This window comes from Branchiostoma belcheri, unplaced genomic scaffold, assembly GCF_001625305.1.
Source record: "Branchiostoma belcheri isolate BF01 breed outbred unplaced genomic scaffold, Haploidv18h27 scaffold53, whole genome shotgun sequence".
In the NCBI taxonomy this organism is placed as follows: domain Eukaryota; kingdom Metazoa; phylum Chordata; class Leptocardii; order Amphioxiformes; family Branchiostomatidae; genus Branchiostoma; species Branchiostoma belcheri.
This window is the reverse complement of record NW_017804165.1, coordinates 2,147,759-2,166,731: the sequence shown is the minus strand read 5'-3', so window position 1 is coordinate 2,166,731 and position 18,973 is coordinate 2,147,759. Positions and strand designations below refer to the sequence as shown.

Genomic DNA, 18,973 nt, shown 5'->3' with positions numbered 1-18,973 from the left:
TATGCTGAAAGAACATCCGATTATGCTATATATAGACATTCAGTAGTAATAGTAGTAGATATAACTTACATAGTATGCTCTATACGTGAGTTATGCTATTTCTTGCTAATTGGTCCTGTGTCACAATCCTTGAAGAATTCCTGCGACTCATATTCACGTAGACCGTGGGCGTCAGGCTGTTATTCCTGTCGCGCTGCTCGCTCCTGTTGTGGGACGTGGTGCGGGTGCAGGCCGCCGACTTGGTGGAGTCCAGCTTCCTGGCGTACTCCTCCGGCTCCAGGCAGGCCTGGTACCAGTTCACCAGGAACGACTTCCCCGGCTTCCGCGTCACCACGCTCTTCCCGTACACCACGGGGTTCACGCAGGCGTTGGACACGCCGAACAGGTACAGCACGTCGAAGACGATGGGGTTGATGGGGTACTGGTGCTTGTAGAACAGGTGCCACATCATGGCGCAGTAGTACGGCGTCCAGCAGACGAAGAAGGTGGTCAGGATGCCGGCGGCCATCTGCAGGGTCCGCACCTTGGCTTTGGAGAAGAGACGCTCCCGCTGTCCGGTCTTATTTCCAGTCTCCAGGTTGTCTTAAAGAGACAAGGAGTAGAACATGACCGTACATATGTAGTGTGTCCAACCTAGATGCAAATATGCAGTTTTAAGTGCAAATAGAGATATTTTAAAAAGCTGCTCAGGAAATCGTAACATTTGCCTTCTGCCATGTAGCGTGGTATCCGTTTCAGGTTCACTCCTTTGATCGCTAGCCTGGAATCCATCCCTGAACGCTGTGTCTCCGCTCCGTTTCTTCACCGAATGCAGAGCGGAGGAATGAAGCGGAGACAGCGTTCACGGATGGAGTCTAGGCTATTTGATCGCTTCCTTGCACAAGATATAGCAGAGGAACAAGCTGGAGCTAGAGAAGGATCGTTACTAGGCTATGTGCCCAACAACACGTCATTGCCGCCTCTCAACATCTGCCTGGAGGTCTGCCCTTACCTGTTCCTCTCCAGTGCCTGAAGAGGCTGACGAAGATGCAGACGTAGCAGGCGACCATGATGACCATGGGGGCGGGGTACATGACCACGAACACCAGCATGTTGTACAGGCGGTCCTGCCAGTCGGCGGAGTAGAAGTTGTACGTCACGCACTGCTGGAACCACGGCGCGTGCTTGTGCGTCTCCACGTGGAAAATCACGGCCTGGTTGAGCATAGGGAGAAACAGAAAGGTAGGTGTGATCTTCTGAAATATTATGATTCGTCTGTGCATCATTTCACATGTGTGTGTGTCCATGCAACGGATAGTGGACTGGATCAACTAGGTTGTGCCACAATATTGACAGTCATGCACTATGTGGTCAGTGTACTAGTATTTCCTAACATCTTGGCGTTTACGCCGTATTGAGGTCACCGTGCCATGATAACCTACCAGACTGTTGAGATACGCACCTGCGGTATGCAGAAGATGATGCTGAGTGTCCAGGACACGATGACCATGCTCCGTGCCCGCTCGGGAGCCTGCCCCTTCTTGAGTGGGAACGCGATGGCGACACAGCGGTCCAGACTGATGCACACGGTGATGTAGGTGGACAGATACAGCCCCAGCATCTGTGTGGTCAACATGGATCTTATTAGCCCGGTTAAGAAACCTATGTTAGCTCCCGAGTGTCTTGTCCTCTCGACAAAATTATTTGTGGAGAGGACAAAAGAGACTCGCCAGCTAAATAGTCTTGGTAACCGGGCTAAGATCCTATTAGGATGCTGTGGTACCAATGTGAGATGTTATTTAAAGTTCAGTGAGTTGCATGGAAGTGATGTATACGGGAAATAGTAAATGTGAAGAAAATGGCCATACGATTTCAAAACGTTTTGCGACAGCTGATACAATAGAAGCGTGCCTTTTTAGTCCTCAGTTTTGGATTTCTGTAATCGTTGCGACAGTTTGTGCCCTAATAATAAGACCTTACTAAGACAGAGTCATTCCCTTGCAGGATGTCTCACCTGGCCATACTTGATGATCCTGCACATGGTGTCTCCCGCCCACCACGACACGGTGTAGGCCCAGATGGCCTCGGACGGCATGGTGATGCACGTCACCAGCAGCTCCCCCACCGCCAGGTGCAGTAACAGCATGTAGATCCCCGACCGCCGCCGCAGCCGTAACGTGGCGCGGGCCTGCAGATGGGTTGAAGGCATCCATTGTATGAACAACTATGTAAGAGGTGCTAGTGTCACGGAAATGAAAAAAAACCTACAGTGGACCTCACTTGAAGACAGAAGAAAGATGTCTAGACTATGCATGATGTACAAAATGACTAATAAACTGGTGGATGTCCCAACTACTAAGTACCTAATACCAGCACAGAAGAGAACAAGAAATAGCCACGCATTCAAGTACCAGAGTTATCAACCAAGGATTGAGGTGTTCAAGAATTCATTCTTTCCTAGAACTATCGCAGAGTGGAACTCACTGTCACCAAGTACAGTAGGGGCATTGTCAATAGATAGCTTTAAACAATGTCTAGAGCTAGAAGTTCAAGGGTTAGGTGTAACAAGTCGATCGGTGTAATATAGCCAGCTGCCGCCGCGCCGCGTGCCTGCGAAGCTGGTGTGTTACGCCGAAAGGCGGTTATACCGGCTATACAGATACAGATACAGAATGCAAAACTGGACAATATTCTGAATCAGGCAACCTGTGCGATATTGACACATACTGTCCCACATCAGCACATGTGAATTGGTATTTCATACTTCCGTCATTTAAAACTGCAGAAACAAGCCCCCAAATTAGTTCTTTATTTCCTGTGTGGTACCCTAGAAATCAACCCAGGACCTCCCAGTGACCATTTTTCGTCAAAAATACATTAAGATAGTATTTTTTCAACTTAGTATGTATATATTTAAGTGACTACAATATTGACTTTGAAAAACCTGGTTTCCGAGCCCTGAAAATTGCACTGGATGCCTTTAAAACGTGCGGAATAAAACAAAAAGCTTTGATGTGTGGAATAGTTGTGACAGCTAACAACAATTTAGTTGCACCTAACTTTACCGAAAATTGTGAAGTTTTGTTCAGGGACTTGGCCTATTGGGTAGCCCGTAGTCTTGGGTGAACGTCGACTAGGCGCTAATGTCTCTCTGAACGGCACAGACTTGTCTGAAGTTTGGGGAAGCTGATATTGGGTGTGGATTACCTGCTGACAAGGTCCTTCTGATCTTATTTCAGATGAAAGAAAATGTTATTGACTTCAAGTAGAGCACTAGCTTCAAACTAGCTTCATTAAGGCAAATGTCATTAGGGGAAGGCAGATTGGGAACAAAGACTATGCTTTGAATTATTCTGTGGTCTGGGTCTCCACGATACATTAAATGTACTATCATTGTCAGTAGATGTTTTCATAGTTCATTTACGTTTAGATATATGCACAGTTGAAAATGGGAAAAAATGAGCAGATCTCTGTAGAATGTACAGGTCCCTATTCTCAGTACAACAGTAAGCATTTAGCTGGACAATCCCAGACTATATGCGCTACTGTGTTACTGACCTCCATTCTTGCCAAATGGAGCTAGCTGCAGGAAATGCAGCTGCAGTTCAACCTTCATGTACCGCCATTGATTGTTTTATCTGGTTGGCACACGTTGTCAAAGCGCGGTGCTCTTTATCAGCTCCCATCTGCTCATAACCGAAGGCAGTGTTTTATATGCTGACCTCCCCCCGAGTTCACTTGAAGACAATCCAATCCATATCCGCACGAAGCCTGTAATCCATGTACTGAATGATAAAGTAAACTATAACATACAGATCTAGTACACTAAGCTTCCGATGTCATTACCTGACAGCGCATGATCACAGTAATGAACTTTCTCCTTGGTGCTGAAACGTGGTTTGCTGTACAATAAGAAGTTGATCCCTGCGAAGCCATTAGTTCGCGCTGGGCTTATGAGAAGCGGGCGTCTCCAAAGTAGTCATTATCTGTACCATCTCTTTTTTCCCGGTGAAGATGATTACTGAGAAGTTTTAGAAAGGTTGCTTCAAATGAGCCCGCGGACCGGGTATTATCTGAGTGCCTGATTAGAGCACACAGTCGTTGCAAAATCGATTCCTACTAAGTCCTTTATAAGAGATACCAATCTGACTTTCCTGGTTAAACCGTGTTTATTTGCAATTATTTTGGGTCAATCCTTTCAGCAATGATTCCGCTAATGAACAACCCGTTGTATTTAAGTAAATTGGGTTGCAATCTTCAAGACGTTTGACCAGCTTGGCGTATTATACAGCTGTCGTTCTCTTCTGTCTTGAAATAGGATCACTACTAGTTATTAATTATAGTAAATTGTCGCCCAATTGAAATCCATCAATACCTAATTGTAAGCATTAGAAGAAGTCAGACGCATCTTGGCAAGACCCCAACAGTCTATGTGCTTTGAATGACTTGACGAAGTTTTGCCGAGATTGTTGATCATCAGCAAAGTAGACAACATTTATTTACTTTCCAGGTATCTATGGAGACAGTCAGCAAACAGCAAAAGTTGTAAGTTGGTATGATTTCATGTTGCGATTTTATAGCAGGACTGGGGATTTAGACTACTGTCACCCTAACGTTATATATGAATGTGTTGAGTAAGAATTAACAGAGCAGACCATATGCGAAGGTAAACATTAGGCATTTGCTTTGTAAATGCTACCTTTCTAGTTTTCTATAAGCTCAATCATGATGACGCAGCAACAGAAGAACGGTAACGCACCATGAACAGGTTTCCTATGGCGGCGATGACGAACAGGATACAGATGATGACGATCTTGGTCAGGGTCCAACTCGTGAAGACGGGGAGGTCCAAGGCGACGTTTCTTGTCGTCTCGTTGAGACTCCCGTTGACAAAGTCTCGAGAACTTTCGTTGAGAAAGTCTTGCAGAAAGATGTCCTTGTGAGAACACGCGGTGTCGTTGTCGGTTCGTGGTGATTTTGAAGGTGACATTGTTGGGCTGCGAGTATTACATGAAATGGAGGTCCAATCGTCTCACTCGTTTTTACCTCAGGCCACAGCAAGTTGATTTTATGGATGACATCCACCACAGACTCCAAATCTAATGCGATAGGGCGAAAAAAACAAGGCGGACAAAAAAAACAAGATTCCTACATTTTCAAATTTTGACGTCATAGACTTTGTTCAACAAGAAATGATACCTATATTGTGCCATGTTTACTGCCAGATGTCACAACATCCATTGTCACTGAAAAATAAAAGTTTTCAATCATTGTACAAATGGTTTTGATTCAGCGGGGACATCACATATAAAAGGAATGAAATACATCACTGCATCAAAGCAAAAGACAAATAAATCAGAGCCTTGTCTTGTCTTGTCTCCTCTCTTCATATTTATCTGCCGTCCACGTTCGGGCATAGCAACAGTCATCACATATTTTCGGCACGTTGACCACTGTCAGAGGGTAACAAAATTTCTTTTTTTTTTCGAAAATCAAAGCGGGCGCTAATGTTATCCATAAAAATTACTTGCTGTGGCCTTAGTAAGGAAACTGGTATGGAAGGTTAAAACTGAAATTCACCGTAATGTTTTCAATCCAAGTAACGCTGTCTTGCTGTCGTTGAGACGTATTGACGATATTTTGGTTTCTTTCCTAATAAATATCGAATCACCTGGTACATTTCTTTCCTTAAGAATGGGTGGAAAGCATATGAACATCGTATCAAGTACACGAAAAACAAGACAGAAAGTAGTTTAGTACACAAGTGTCGGCACAACGAAGGCCACCAGCTGTACACCTACCTCTCAGTCTTGCGCCAATGCACTCCACCGTGTACTTTCCAAGTTCTGGTAGCCCGCACCGTTAACGTTCAGCAGCCCGCCGGCAGTTTTTCCCAGGCGTTCCTCCCGGAGTTCGGCAGCCTGCACCAAACATGGGAGGAAACATTTACAGAATACCGAGAGGCAAGAATTCTAGAAACAAAAGTAGTTTCACGAGTGGCTTGCAGATGTTGGAATGTGTATACGTTCTCCAATCCGCTCCTTTGAGTCTCCGCGTAATGCCTCTTCAATCATGTAACACAGCAGCAGAACCAACCACGCATCATCAACCACCCACGCGTACACCAGCGCCCTGTCCAATCAGACAGCCGCTCTTATCACCGAGTACAAAATCCCTCAGAGACTCAGAGCGCTTTGCTCAAAGCAGCGCACGTACAGGTAATTGCAATTATATGTATTCAAATCCTATTGAGTCAGTAGCGCCAGGGGCGGATGAAATCCTCGGTAAATTTGAAGTCCCTGGAGGGGTGCGTAACTTTAGAACATCAGTCCATAGCCTTAAAGGCTTTGTCGCTGCATAAGTGCGTCTAACTCGTTTTGTCAAAACTGGAATCATCGCGGTCCTCGCTACTTCTGCCACAGGAACAGGCAACGTTCGATCATACTTAAGAACGAAGCAGATCAAAGGTATGGCTTTTCTCCAAGAAGCGATTTAGACCGTGGGTGCTTTGAGTGGGAGTTATGCAAGAGCGTTCCTCCGAGGGACAGTCATTTAGTCTGCAAAGGGTTCAGGTCGTCCTAACGTCCCACGCGTTAGAGACAGGAAATAAAACAGAACGCGTATGATTGGCGTAGAGGTCATATAAAAACTTTTCTATTTGGGACAAAATGTAAATAACATTTCTGATACTTTGGACGTATTCAAACATAACTCTAACTGTCTTTCCAATGTCATGATTATGCCAGTATTACCCAAATCTTGGAAAAGAAGTACATGTATAGAGGAAGATTGACACACGAATATTGTAAGGCACTAGTTGGTCTACAGAGGGTTCTCGTAATAAAACGACGTGTCCCCAAACCTCACTGCAGGGTTCTGGATATTTGCCAGCAGGACTGGAGACTTCATGCCGCGCACATACGTTGCTGTTAAGGCGTAATTTCGTTTTACCCGCTGTGTCTTTATTAATGAGTCGGTATAGCAAGCGTAACCACCACCTTCTCGGGCATGCGGGGGCGGCGGGTTCAATGTCACGGAAGGACTAGTCACACATAACCCTCGCATATTTAATGTCAACTACGTTACTACAGACTCTTCATTATACAGCTAACAAAGAGGTCCGCATCTCATGTCACGGACTTCTAGGCAAACGTCTTGGTTCCAGGTTAGGTCGTTGACATTTAAAACTTGTAAAGTCTACACGTCTAGCTTGCGGCTGAAATTCGTCTCGAAGTGGAGATTCCACCACAGACTAGATAGAAGGTGCCTTATCAGAAGTTTTCATCTTAAAATGTCGTAATCACTATCTTAGTGTATTAAAAGCTATATTCACAGTCGGCGTGATTAATTGCTTTGTCGTTCATATTAATTTTATCACATCGAAGCATCTTATCGGTTCCACTATTGGCGTCATTTTAGGAACCGCCGTAACGCGGATGGAATCCTGGGATATATCAGACTTATGAACAGTAATCCATTTCGTGTCGAATCAGATCGGGCTATTTATCAAGATTTCATGTATTACATGAACAAAAGAAACGCAGCGACAAATTCACTTTGGTTAAGTCAGATACAACGTGACGGGAGACGATATTGAGAGAGAGAAAGTGCGAGAGACTGGGTAGATGGTGCTTAGAGCCGTGTTGATGCCCAAGCGAAGTTTCTCGGCCACAGTTTCCCATTCCATCCAAGCCGCGTCGATGAAATTAGACATTATCAGGTCCATTTGTCTGCCTAAGGCTCATTGTAACAGCGCTCACGGTACCTCAACAATTACTGCCTTTATCTGCGAGTAGGAGTGATCTAATGAAGCCCGATATCCCACATACAGACCTGCAATTTTGGAGGACATTCGATCCTTGCGGTGGGCCGGGTTGTACCTCATGGTGGAAGTAACCAAATCACGGAGGAAATTAGTTCGGCGACCGAAATGACGTTTAAGTGGAGGGACGTGAATGTTGAATTACCGGAAAACACTGTTTTTGACGCCACTACCTTACAACAGAGTTGCTATATACAAACAGCTTCAGAAATTTCATGATTGGTGATCACTATACCCTAATGCGGGTACTATATATGATGGAAAACACATTTCACATTCAGGTCTCGTGATTTCATTTTTCAGTCCTCCATTCAACAGTCCCGCCATTCTACCTGATTTCTCAAAAATGTTTCTGGTGGAGTTTGATCTCGCAATCCTATTTTGCACGTAAGTCGTTTGATTCTTCGGTCACGTTTTCAGTGGCGTTTTCCAGTTTAACTCCTGATGGATGTTCCTCCGATGTCCTTGTGTGCAGACTTCAGAGTTAAGTCGCTAAAGTAACGCAGGCGTCCAATATTGCCGCACGCACAGCGAGAGCCAGATCTGAAACGATTCAGGTAAGATGTGACTAAGATGATAGATCACCTCCTAACATCACGAATTAATCCTTATTTATAGGCCAAGAACTAATCAAAATGGCATTGAAACCATCCGGGAAAACATTTTTTTCAAATCATCTACCCTTACAATAGCCTGGCTAAATCGTCTGACGTATATGCTACAAGATGTGTAGCGACTTCAAGGATGGGGTGAGGTATTGTCAGAGTTTAGAGTCCCTCGGAAATCTTAGTAAGGTTACTTTGAACATACCAACAATAGCTTCTATGCAAAATATATCCAAACTACCACATCGCTCTACTGAAGATATATAAACACTAACTAAAGTGCTTAATATGTTCTTTATACACTCTTATATGATTTATGTTTGCACCAAACAGTTCATTATGGCAGTCGTGCATTCAGGAGGCAAGGATATTATAAAGTTAGAGAACTTCATTCCGACACCATCAAATTTAACAGCGCTATCTTCACCAATCTTGATCGAAATGTATGTCCCCAGGAGACAGCAGTAACTTACGGTTTCATTCACGTTTCAGTGGCTAAGTGTAAAGTTTATGCGATATAGCCAAACTAACCGTTTTATGATAATCCCCAGATCCCAACACATCAATAATGGAACGGGGAAGTTAACAATAAAAGAGACGCTCGTCGCAAAATGATTGATACTATCTACTGTACCTTCTCTTTGATCGTCGTCCTTTTATCTAGATCGTCAAGAATCAGTGACAGGCGCACAAACTGTCGATATGTTTGAAGTTATTGGCGGCATGAGGATAGCTTAACGTGGCTTAGGGGATTCTGTGAATAGCATAACAGGACTGAGCTATCCGTGCTTCTGGTAGTGACGGAAAAGTTTTAAACCTCTGGTCTCGCCGTGACGGTAGGCGCTAACTTGGACGAGGAATGGATGTTGCATGGAAGACAACGCTGGACGGCCATACCTCGATGGGCTGCTGTGTTGGGAAGGCGTGACAGCCTCCACGAATGGTCCGAAATAAAATGAATTCTCTTACATCGATATATCCTGTCGTCTATCCACGAAAAAAAAAAACACTTTAAAAACGACACCGCTATTCACTAGCTTGGTCAGGCTGATTAACATCAGCTACCATCAGTACCATCGCCCACACTTGTTTTTGGTAATTAATAACGACAAAAACACGTGAGAACACACGATATAAGGTAACATAAACGCATGAGTGATTGATATTCCCCATAAGTCTCGCAATTTTCCACTTTCAAAGCTCCTATTGAAAAACTACAATCGACTTTCCATTTTACTTATCAGAGACTCGCTCGACTTAATTTTCGTGCCTCCAGCAAACGCTAACCTTTATCATACACTTCTGGCCAGCAATCCAGATAAAGCGAAGTCACCGTCATGCCTTTTGGCCATAAAATTCACAAGCCGTGACCACCGAAAAGAATCCAGGGCTGTACGGTGACCGATCCGTTAGCTATATCTACATGTACAACAGCACGGCGGAATGCTCCACTGCACACTGAAAGATGCCAGCTCGTCAGCACAATGTAAGTAGATGGTTGAGACATTGCAGGTAATTTAATTAAAGATAATATAATTTTTGTACATGTGTACTTTTGAAATAAAATCGCTTCGAATTAATATCAATTTGCTACTGTCGGTGTAATTTTTCTATGTAGTCTACATGTACGTGACTAGACTTCCTCGCTCTTACAATGCAGTATGAATAAGTAGCATCCATAGCAGGCTCTACGGTCGGTATTTTTCCTCATTACATGTTGCTTTCTCATTACTACCGTGTTGTAATGCCTTCCTTTCTATAACACTCATTAAACACAGTACCAACAGTGCTGCCTGGTATTTACTTTACAGTGATAGGAAATGACACGTGACACGTGGTAGTCAGCATCAGAGAGTCTTTAATAGCCTGATGTCTCATACATTCTTGCACTCTAATGAACCCAAAGCGTCGAGGATTTAAACGTCTTTTTGTCAAAGGCAACCGGCTCAATTACATTCCCCATAACACAGAAAAAATGGACTCGTAAGAGAACGGAACGACCTCGCATATGAAAGAGACATTAAGTTTGGGAGCAGTCTTCCTTAATCAAGAGTCGTTTGAAACAATAAACCGTAATCACGCGTTGCCCAGACCTTACAAGCTTACGCCCGAGTCAATCACTGTACGGCAGTACTCTGTTAATGGAATTGCTGCCATCCGTTAAGGTTTCTGTCTAAAATCTATTTGTCATTGTCAATCTCAAAATCACTCCCAGTAAATCTGCCCCACTTTAACATCGGGTTACTGACTTGTAGATACAATACTAAAACAGTATTAAGCATGAAATGACACGTTTAATTTATTTCCAAATTATTGCAATGCAAATGTGACAAGAAAGAAGCGAACAAACAATGAAGATTATATATACAATATGAGCAATGTAATCTAAATGCCGACTTTAAATTCTTACTGGTCGGGTTTGACTTTTTTGAAACAACAGAAGACGAAAGGCTACTTGAATTCATTCTTTCAGGTATAGATCTTTGATTCAAAGTCTATATGGGCTTACTGACTAGTCATTTGATGTAGAAATGTTCTTAACGATGGCTGCCCTGTACCTGATACGTACACGATGCACGTATACATGTCAAAAGTGGGCTGTTATGAAAGGAAATTCCTCGGGACCAGCGGAACTTCTAATGTAAGTGTTCGTCACCTTTTTCCTGAGGCACATTTCATCGTGATGTTCACTTTGATCTCGGATTAATTGGTATTTTCCCCAGAAACGTGAAAGAGGTGTTAGAACAGGTGCGCTGACAGCCCTCAGGCGTAATCAAACCCGGTCAGGGATGGGAAGCCTTTTTCTGTGCCGTTTCGGATGAGTGTTCGTCTCCTTTGGGATGGGAAATATCACAGGAACTTCTAATGTAGGTGTTCGTCACCTTTTGACTGCCGCACTTTTAATCACGATGTTCACCTTGACCCTGTGGTGTTCTCGGTTGTAGAAATGGGAAAAGAAGTGCGCTTTTCTTCAACAGCCCTCTGGCCTAAACAAACCGGGACAGCTATATGGTGATCCCTTTTCTATACCATTTCGGGATAAGTGAATATTTATGGCTCAATTTGTCTCGGCGACATTCACAGCCCGATTAGAAAGTTTTTACTTTCCGAAAAGTTTGGATCGCGACTCTTGCTGTGTGAAACTGCCGTGCAGGACATACGTACACACACGCGGCTGATATTAGGTGCAGCAGGAGTGAATCGTCCTTCTTTGAAGCCTCTTTCTTCTGATATGACGCATTCACGGGAGACCTTGAAACGTAGAAAAGGCTTACAGCAGATAATCCGTAGCCTATAGCGTAAATGTATCAATTCTAAGTCTCAGAAGTCGCTAAGCCGCATCCTGGCGCTGAAGGAAGTTTGGAACAAGGAGGAGATTCAGCCTTGTCCTTCTTTCCTGGTCGACGTCATAAATTTCGCAGCCCGCACGGGTATGTTCGTTACACAAATTGGCTCGGCGTGCTACATAAAAACAGACATGCTACAAAGAGCACACCGAACGCTTTGTTAGACGATTGGGGAACTACTATAATCACTGGGGTACAACCGGTACAACTGTTCAGAATTAATAAGTTTATTGCCAATTGTTTATTATAGTAGGAGGACTTTTATTGACAGCCATTTGAAGTCCAGAGGGTCCAGTTGATGTATTTAAGGCGCAGTAAACAGGCCGTGCTTGGTTACTGTGTATAAAGTTTAAGCCTGTTTACATGGTTTCACCATTTACTGCGCCTTAAATACATCAACTGGACCCTCTACTGGCACGGTACTTTGGATCAAGGAGGAGGTTCGGTCTTGCCCTTCATGCCTGATGACTTGGCAATGCTGCCAAATAGAATTTGATGGCTTTCCTGTCGATTGAAGTTCACGTCGTGTCTCCGACACGGAGCCGTTCACCTGAACCCCACACTGACAGCTGATGGCGCCGGGTCTTACCTGGGATGTGACACGTGTGAGTTATGGAACGTCTTGCACGACTGCTCTAGCATGAGGTCGAGACACGCAGGCTATTACTGCGTGTGAAGGATAGACTGAATGAACATGAGCGTCATCTCGTCCAATAGAAGACTTACAAGGATGATGCAAAGCTAGGACTCGTTACACTTTACTGTGAGTTTTTTATTACTTAAAGGTACGGAAAAAGTACTGTTTTGTGTATCTGAGTCACAGGTTTGTGTCTCTGTCCCAATTGCTTATCTTTCATGGTGGGTGTTTTTGATGGGAAGGACAAGACTGAAGGTGCCCCAGCCACAACGCCGGGTGGGAGTAAGTGGGCGGTATGGGGAGGAATTCAAGAAGTGGTATAACACCCGATTGAATTACTTTATACAATCCACAATTTCAATACTTTTATGAAAACCCGAAACACCTTCCGGAGAGGCTGAAATCTCCGAATTCTTCTTTGTTCTTGAAGTCAGTCCAGCATGTGGGTTGAACGACCTCCTTTCCAAACTTATCCGAGTACGTGGCAGCACTAAAACGTGTCTTACCCTTGTGATTCTTTATTTCTAGTCTTATATATAGAGATGATGAAGGGAAGATCACACGTACATTAACTCGTTGGCCCTCCGGGCTTAACCTACATGGTGCACTAATCGCAGGGTTATTTCATCCTGTCACTACAGTTAAATGTTAATGTCCTTCCACTACTTCAGGGGGTCCCACGATGCACATCTGACACGATGGGCCTGGTGCAAAGTGTGCCGAGCTAATTATCACTTGAAGGAAGGACTGGAAATCTTAATTGTCTTCGGCATTTTCGAACTTCAGTGGCGCCAGTCTTGCCACGGGCAAGCTAGACAATATCAATATCTTATTAAATGCCGCATATTGATGCAATATTTCATGGCGTCGTCATGATTTACTAGTATACAGTGTCCTCACTTATAGGGACTGGTGAGAGTTAATATATAACCTCTTTGGTATGACGGTTGTTCGACTAGCTGTGGTACTAATGTTGCCGAGTGACTAAACTATCAAGTTTGCATGTGCAGTGCTTTTGCGCCGTTACTAAACCACAACAGTGGCATATGAGCAACGCAACAAGTATACTTGTTGCGTTACTCATTTGTACATACTAATACACAGAGGCATTTTCCTGATCACAGGATTACTGAAGAAGTGTCAACACGTCTGCCTTGCGTCTTCCAAGACATTGTGTTATCTGGCAACATTGTGTTATTGTGTCTGTAATTGTTTTATCCATTCAGAGAGAAGCACGCGGTACTGCCTATGTACATTTGGAGTTTTGAGCAACGAATTCGAAGTTTTGGACATTGAAAGAACATATTGCAACGGATTGCAAGTTACATAATAGTATACAAGTGCATCTGTGGGTAGGAGAGTAGGGAATCTCGTATGCTGAGTGTTGCTTCCGGCTGAAATTCACACCGGCATGATTGTGCATTATAACCTGACTTTGAAGTTTGAAGGTTACGACTTCTGTACGTAAACCCGTTAGAGTAACGGGTATTTCGCCATGTAAGCGTTAAGTCCTTTAATGGATGGTTTTGTAATTTGCCAAAGGAAAAGATAACGACGTAATATAAGCCCTATCTCTGCAGCACGAGACAGTAAAACAGCCATTGCACAAGTCGTTATAACATACATAATACCTCCCCTACAGAGGAACGGGAAGAACGGACCGATACGTTAGCCTTAGTAGTGGCTGCATTCGTGGGATTAATTCTATCATTGCGTTACAGTCGCGATTTCTCTGTGGGGAAAGGTGACAAAAATCGACTTTTCAATGAATTAAGGTGATGAGACCAAACTATCCGACACACACAGACATTGGGCACCTGACACTTCCACTTAGCATTTCAGTACCGACAAAACAAGTCTTATCTCCAGAATGTGCTAGAATAAAACTGCCATTAGTAAGTCGTAACGTCACAGCACTAGAAATTTCGTCTATTGAACAAATGTACTGCAAACAGCGCGAAGGGCGATTTTATGACGATGTTTCCGACCATTGTGAACGGTTAGAATCTTATCTATCCGAAACAGCCACCATTTTCTGATGTAAAATGGTTGAAATATTCCAGGGGCTTCCTTCGTCGAGAAAGAGACACCATTAAAGCAAATAAAAGCGCCCAGACGAGACTACCCCATACGGGCATTAGACACGAGAATGTTCGGTGCCGACACCATAACCCTTATCTCAACCATAACCACCATAATAACCCTCATTGCTTCCACACAGACAAGCTACAAAGAGCACGAAGAACGTTTTATAAGATTATTATGGAACAATTATAATCACTACAATACAGTCGCGGTTCCCCGCCGGGAAACTGTCAGTTTATTACAGAGACTTTAATTGATTACCCAAGAGGGACCTTCTGATGTGGTGAAGTAGTCTCCAGTATTGTTGGCACCACACTAGTACTTCTCTCACTCACCTTATCATATAATCAATCCAACACCCAACCTTTACATGATTTAACACTCATCCTTAATGCAATTAGTCAAACACTAATTAATCCTAAGAGAGGAGGTTATGCTTCTTTTGGTCGTTTTAGACGTCTTTATTGATGTTTTGTAGGGCTTTTGTCAGATTTTCTTTGGGAATACTGGACGACAAAACGAATAAAAACGTCTACCAAAACAAGCCCAACCTCAACATGTACAGTAGGTAAATCCATAGGAAGCAACCTTGTACTCGTACTGTACAAAGAAACCACGATAACTAGTCTGTAGGTAACTTGTCATCATGCTGGGCCGGGGTACCACACTTTGCCTAGCACATCTCTCTACATCGTGATAGATTTAGAACATGTTGAGTTGAAGGATTGCTGTTTTAGTTCAGTGACTATAGTTTTGACGATCTATCCCCTTTAGTCAGCGCGTTAGACATCAAGGTAGACCGTTCTCCGTTAGTCACTGAGGAAAGATAATGGAAACGTCTGACTCCTTAGAGGATTCATTTTGCATTCTTATATCCGTTTATTCAGCTTTGTTCGACTGGCTTTAACCGTGGATTTCATTCGTTTATCTCGCTCTATCCTTCAATGGTTTGAATACCAACCGAATTATTAGTAAAGCTGGCAGCAATGTGCTTCCTTCTGTTTTCCCTGTAGGGTACTTTGTATGGCTTTGAAAAAGTCAAATACTGCCATTGTGACACAAATTAGATTGAGTACCGTTGATTTTATTCGTTTATCTGGCTCTATACTTCGTGCTTAGAAATGCCAAGCGACTTATTACAAAAGCCAGCGGCAACGCTTTTCTCTGCCTCCCTGTGGGGTATTTTATGTGGCTTTGAGAAGGTAATGGCGGTCTGTATGACTGACGAGCAACTTTTCTGTTGCGAACCAACATCTGCAGAGTAGATTTCATCCTGGCATTTCCTCTCAGTAGGCCGTGTAACCTCTGACGGCGCATGCGTGTGTGTCTGGTGGGAAATAAGGCGTATAATGCCTAAACATTTAGGGAGCTTTTGTCTGTATGATAAGAGTCCATTGGATCTCCACCATCAGTAACTAACGGCAAGAGTTCTATCAGACTTAAGCATGTGTTTTGGCAACGTTCCTTGTCTGAGTAAAGCTTTCTTCCTGTCCAAATAATCTGCAAAGCTGTCAAAACGAACGAGTTCTTTTCTTTATCATGGGTAAATACGACTCCATCCGGTATGAGATAGAGTTGTGGCTACCTCAGGCTGATTAAAGGCCCGGATCCCGAGCAAGCCGCCGACACAGGAAAGCCCACAGAAATGTCCGCCTGAAGGTTATTTCTCAAAGATAACGAGTTTTCTGTACCAGCTAGTGCACCTTACAATCTCCCTAGCCAAGAAGCTTTTCCCGTAATGCTCCCTCCTGAAGGCTTGATCATCAATACCGCTGAAAACTTTGAACATGTGAAGGAAAAGTGCTGAAATCCGCTGACGAGGGGACGCCCGCAGAGCCGGTTTATTCTGCCATAGATTGCACACTTTATTTCCCCGAAGCGATATAAGCTGCTTGAGATGATATTTCTGTAATGGACGAACGCCTGTAAATTACCGTTTCAACTTTAGCAACTTGTATATATAAAGTGTATCCATCGACCTGACAGCGGCAGCCTTTAAAGACAACATGAGGCATGAGAAACTCAAGAGAAACAACGTCAACGACTCTGCCGGTAGACTCAGATGTCGATCCTTGTGTGATGAGAGCTGCGCCAAAGGTGTCATTCTGTATTCTGAGGCTATCGTGTTTGGAAACGTCCCGGTGTAATTATAAGTTTACGTCTTATCTATCTCCTGCAAGTCCTCTGTGTCTGTTCCATATCCCGATAACGTTTGTCAAAACGAATTGTTCTGGGTGATTTGATTTATGTTGAGCAATATTACTTTTATAATTTTCACCCTTTATCTAATTAACTCAACACCCGACCTGTACATGTTTAACCTTCTAAGGTTAAATCATGTAAATGTTGGGAGTTCGATTAATTGCGTTGTTAAATCACTCACCCCCTAATGCAATTAATCGAACACCCATCCATTATCTAATTAATCCAAAGATAAGAACTTCTGAAAATTGCACGAGCAAAGATGAGTCCAGGATTTGTGAAGAGGATGGGCAAATCGTGTTGCAAATTGTACCTGTGCGGGTGTTCAGTCAGCTACACATTGGAAAATAGTCGGCGAACTCTGAAACACATTTTCGGCAGCAATGCAGCTCGATTTCTGGAGATGAGCTGCGCTGTTGCCCGGTCCATCCTATGCCTTGGGGTAGACTTGTAGGCGAAAAACAGGCTCGACTATCTGGAGATTTTGGTGTTCGCCAACCTTCTGGTGATCAACGATTCGGCCCAATCTACGTTGTCGATGGTGGGATGCCAGGTTTCAATATCCTCGTACATTCCAGCGTTTCGAAAGAAGTTTGGAGTCATTTGTCCGAATCTAATGGATCTGCTCCTACAGTAGACATGACTGGCTTTCTAATAATGGCCAGAAAGGATTGACGTCAATTTAAGTGGGACTTCTCTCCGTCCGCGCGTAATTGCAATTGTGTCAAGTCGGATGAAGCGACAGGTTATAAATTGTCTTAGTCAATCTAGATCCGCTACGCACGAGGCCATGCAGAGGAGAAGTTGTGGTATGCCTAGCCTTTCTCATAAGTACGAATATGAAGCATCATATTGCTGATAGCCCACTATGACGTTGAGGTAGTGTTAATCTCACTCCAAACTCCTCATGTATACGTCATACCTGATGAAAAGAAACAACAATAAAACTATCCCATGCATACCGAAACTGAAAACTTCAAACATTCTGCATGGCTCAACAGAATAACATCATTTTTTTTGTCTTCAAACACTTTGGGCCATTTGAAGTTACTTTTCACGATGAGATGCGAAAAGAAAATGACTCCCATTGGGCCAACCTTACATGGGTTTAGCCAACCCTGAACTACAGAAATCTGACTAGTCAAAGAACGAAACGTAAAACAAACTCATTTTCCGCTGACATTCTCATCTGCTTGGTAACCTTTACTGAGACGTATAGAGCTCGGAACTGAAAGACGTAGATTCTATTGAAGTAGGGATGTCTCATAAAGTAAAGCAGCTATCCTCAATGGCTCATAAGCAAAGTGATCCATCAAACGAAACGTTTGAAAAGGGAACATAAAGGAGCATCAGCCTGGCAAAATGTAAGGAGTTTGGGGTGACTTTTTGAAAGCACTTGAAGCAATGTTGGCTCTATCAAATGCGATGCAGCAACGTTGGGTTTAGCGGTACAACAGAACTATCTCCACGGGTCAGCTTCGCATGAAACCATCAGTATTTTTCCTGTCACACGTAACATCAGACTGTAGTGGTCTTGTTGTGTCGCAATCTACAAAACGTAAATGCAATGCCAACTGAAACTCTAAACTCCCCCAGACAACTTGACCCTTGCGCGTTCAAGCGTCCGACATTCAGTCAGAATAGTGGAGTCTGAGATATTAAAAACAGTCACGACTTATCTCTCCCATTCATTTTCTAATCTACCACATACTTCTATGGCGGTCTCATGGTATTTGTCGTTCAAAACCAATCTTATAAACTGTTCTGCAGATGTCTGATACATCCTCGTTCGCAATGGACAGATAAATGGAATGTCTGTAAATGCACTGCATAATTCACCTCCTGTAAAGAGCCACTGCCACATTCAAATAATTGTCTGCAGTTGGAAATGTTATCAAAGTCTATTTCGTTCTAGCAGCGCAGAAATGAAAGCGCGATCTCCGATGTGCTCCGTCTTCAGAGACAAAATTTCAATAGTTCTAAACGTCGAATCGGTGAAGGTATTTAGGTGCCAAACTGTAAGATGAATTGATATGCTCAGGCAGTATTCCTTGGGTACATTTTATAGTATTCAAACGACAACTTCAATAACAACCGCAGATAGCGTGCTAGTAATACTTTACCCGAGGTAAGATTGCATCAAAGTTTTTGTACGGCCGGGAAGCTATCATTACTTGGCGTGGTCGTATTTCTTTTTGACAACATGATTCCAAAGAAGATCTCTTGGATGTATTATTACCTCGTGAAGATGTAATGGGCACAGAAACCTGAAAGGCAGCGACAGTTCAAACAACAT

General features: G+C 43.5%; 1 protein-coding gene across 1 annotated transcript; it reads right to left on the bottom strand.

The window, feature by feature from the left end:
- Positions 1–79: 79 nt before the first annotated feature.
- LOC109480881 (gonadotropin-releasing hormone receptor-like) lies at positions 80–4,969 on the bottom strand. Its single transcript, XM_019783211.1, has 5 exons — positions 4,739–4,969; positions 1,994–2,167; positions 1,442–1,600; positions 992–1,193; positions 80–582 (listed from the first exon to the last, which is right to left on the bottom strand). Exons 1-5 carry the CDS (start codon positions 4,967–4,969, stop codon positions 80–82), a joined length of 1,269 nt encoding a protein of 422 aa, XP_019638770.1.
- Between the last annotated feature and the right edge of the window lie 14,004 nt (positions 4,970–18,973).

Bases quoted from the DNA above. Each gene is read 5' to 3' on its own strand.
- LOC109480881 (XM_019783211.1), bottom strand. From the start codon at position 4,969: ATGTCACCTTCAAAATCACCACGAACCGACAACGACACCGCGTGTTCT. The intron at 2,168-4,738 runs GTGCGTTACCGT...ACCCATCTGCAG, and splicing joins CCATAGGAAACCTGTTCATG to GCCCGCGCCACGTTACGGCT. The intron at 583-991 runs GTAAGGGCAGAC...TGTCTCTTTAAG, and splicing joins CAGGCACTGGAGAGGAACAG to ACAACCTGGAGACTGGAAAT.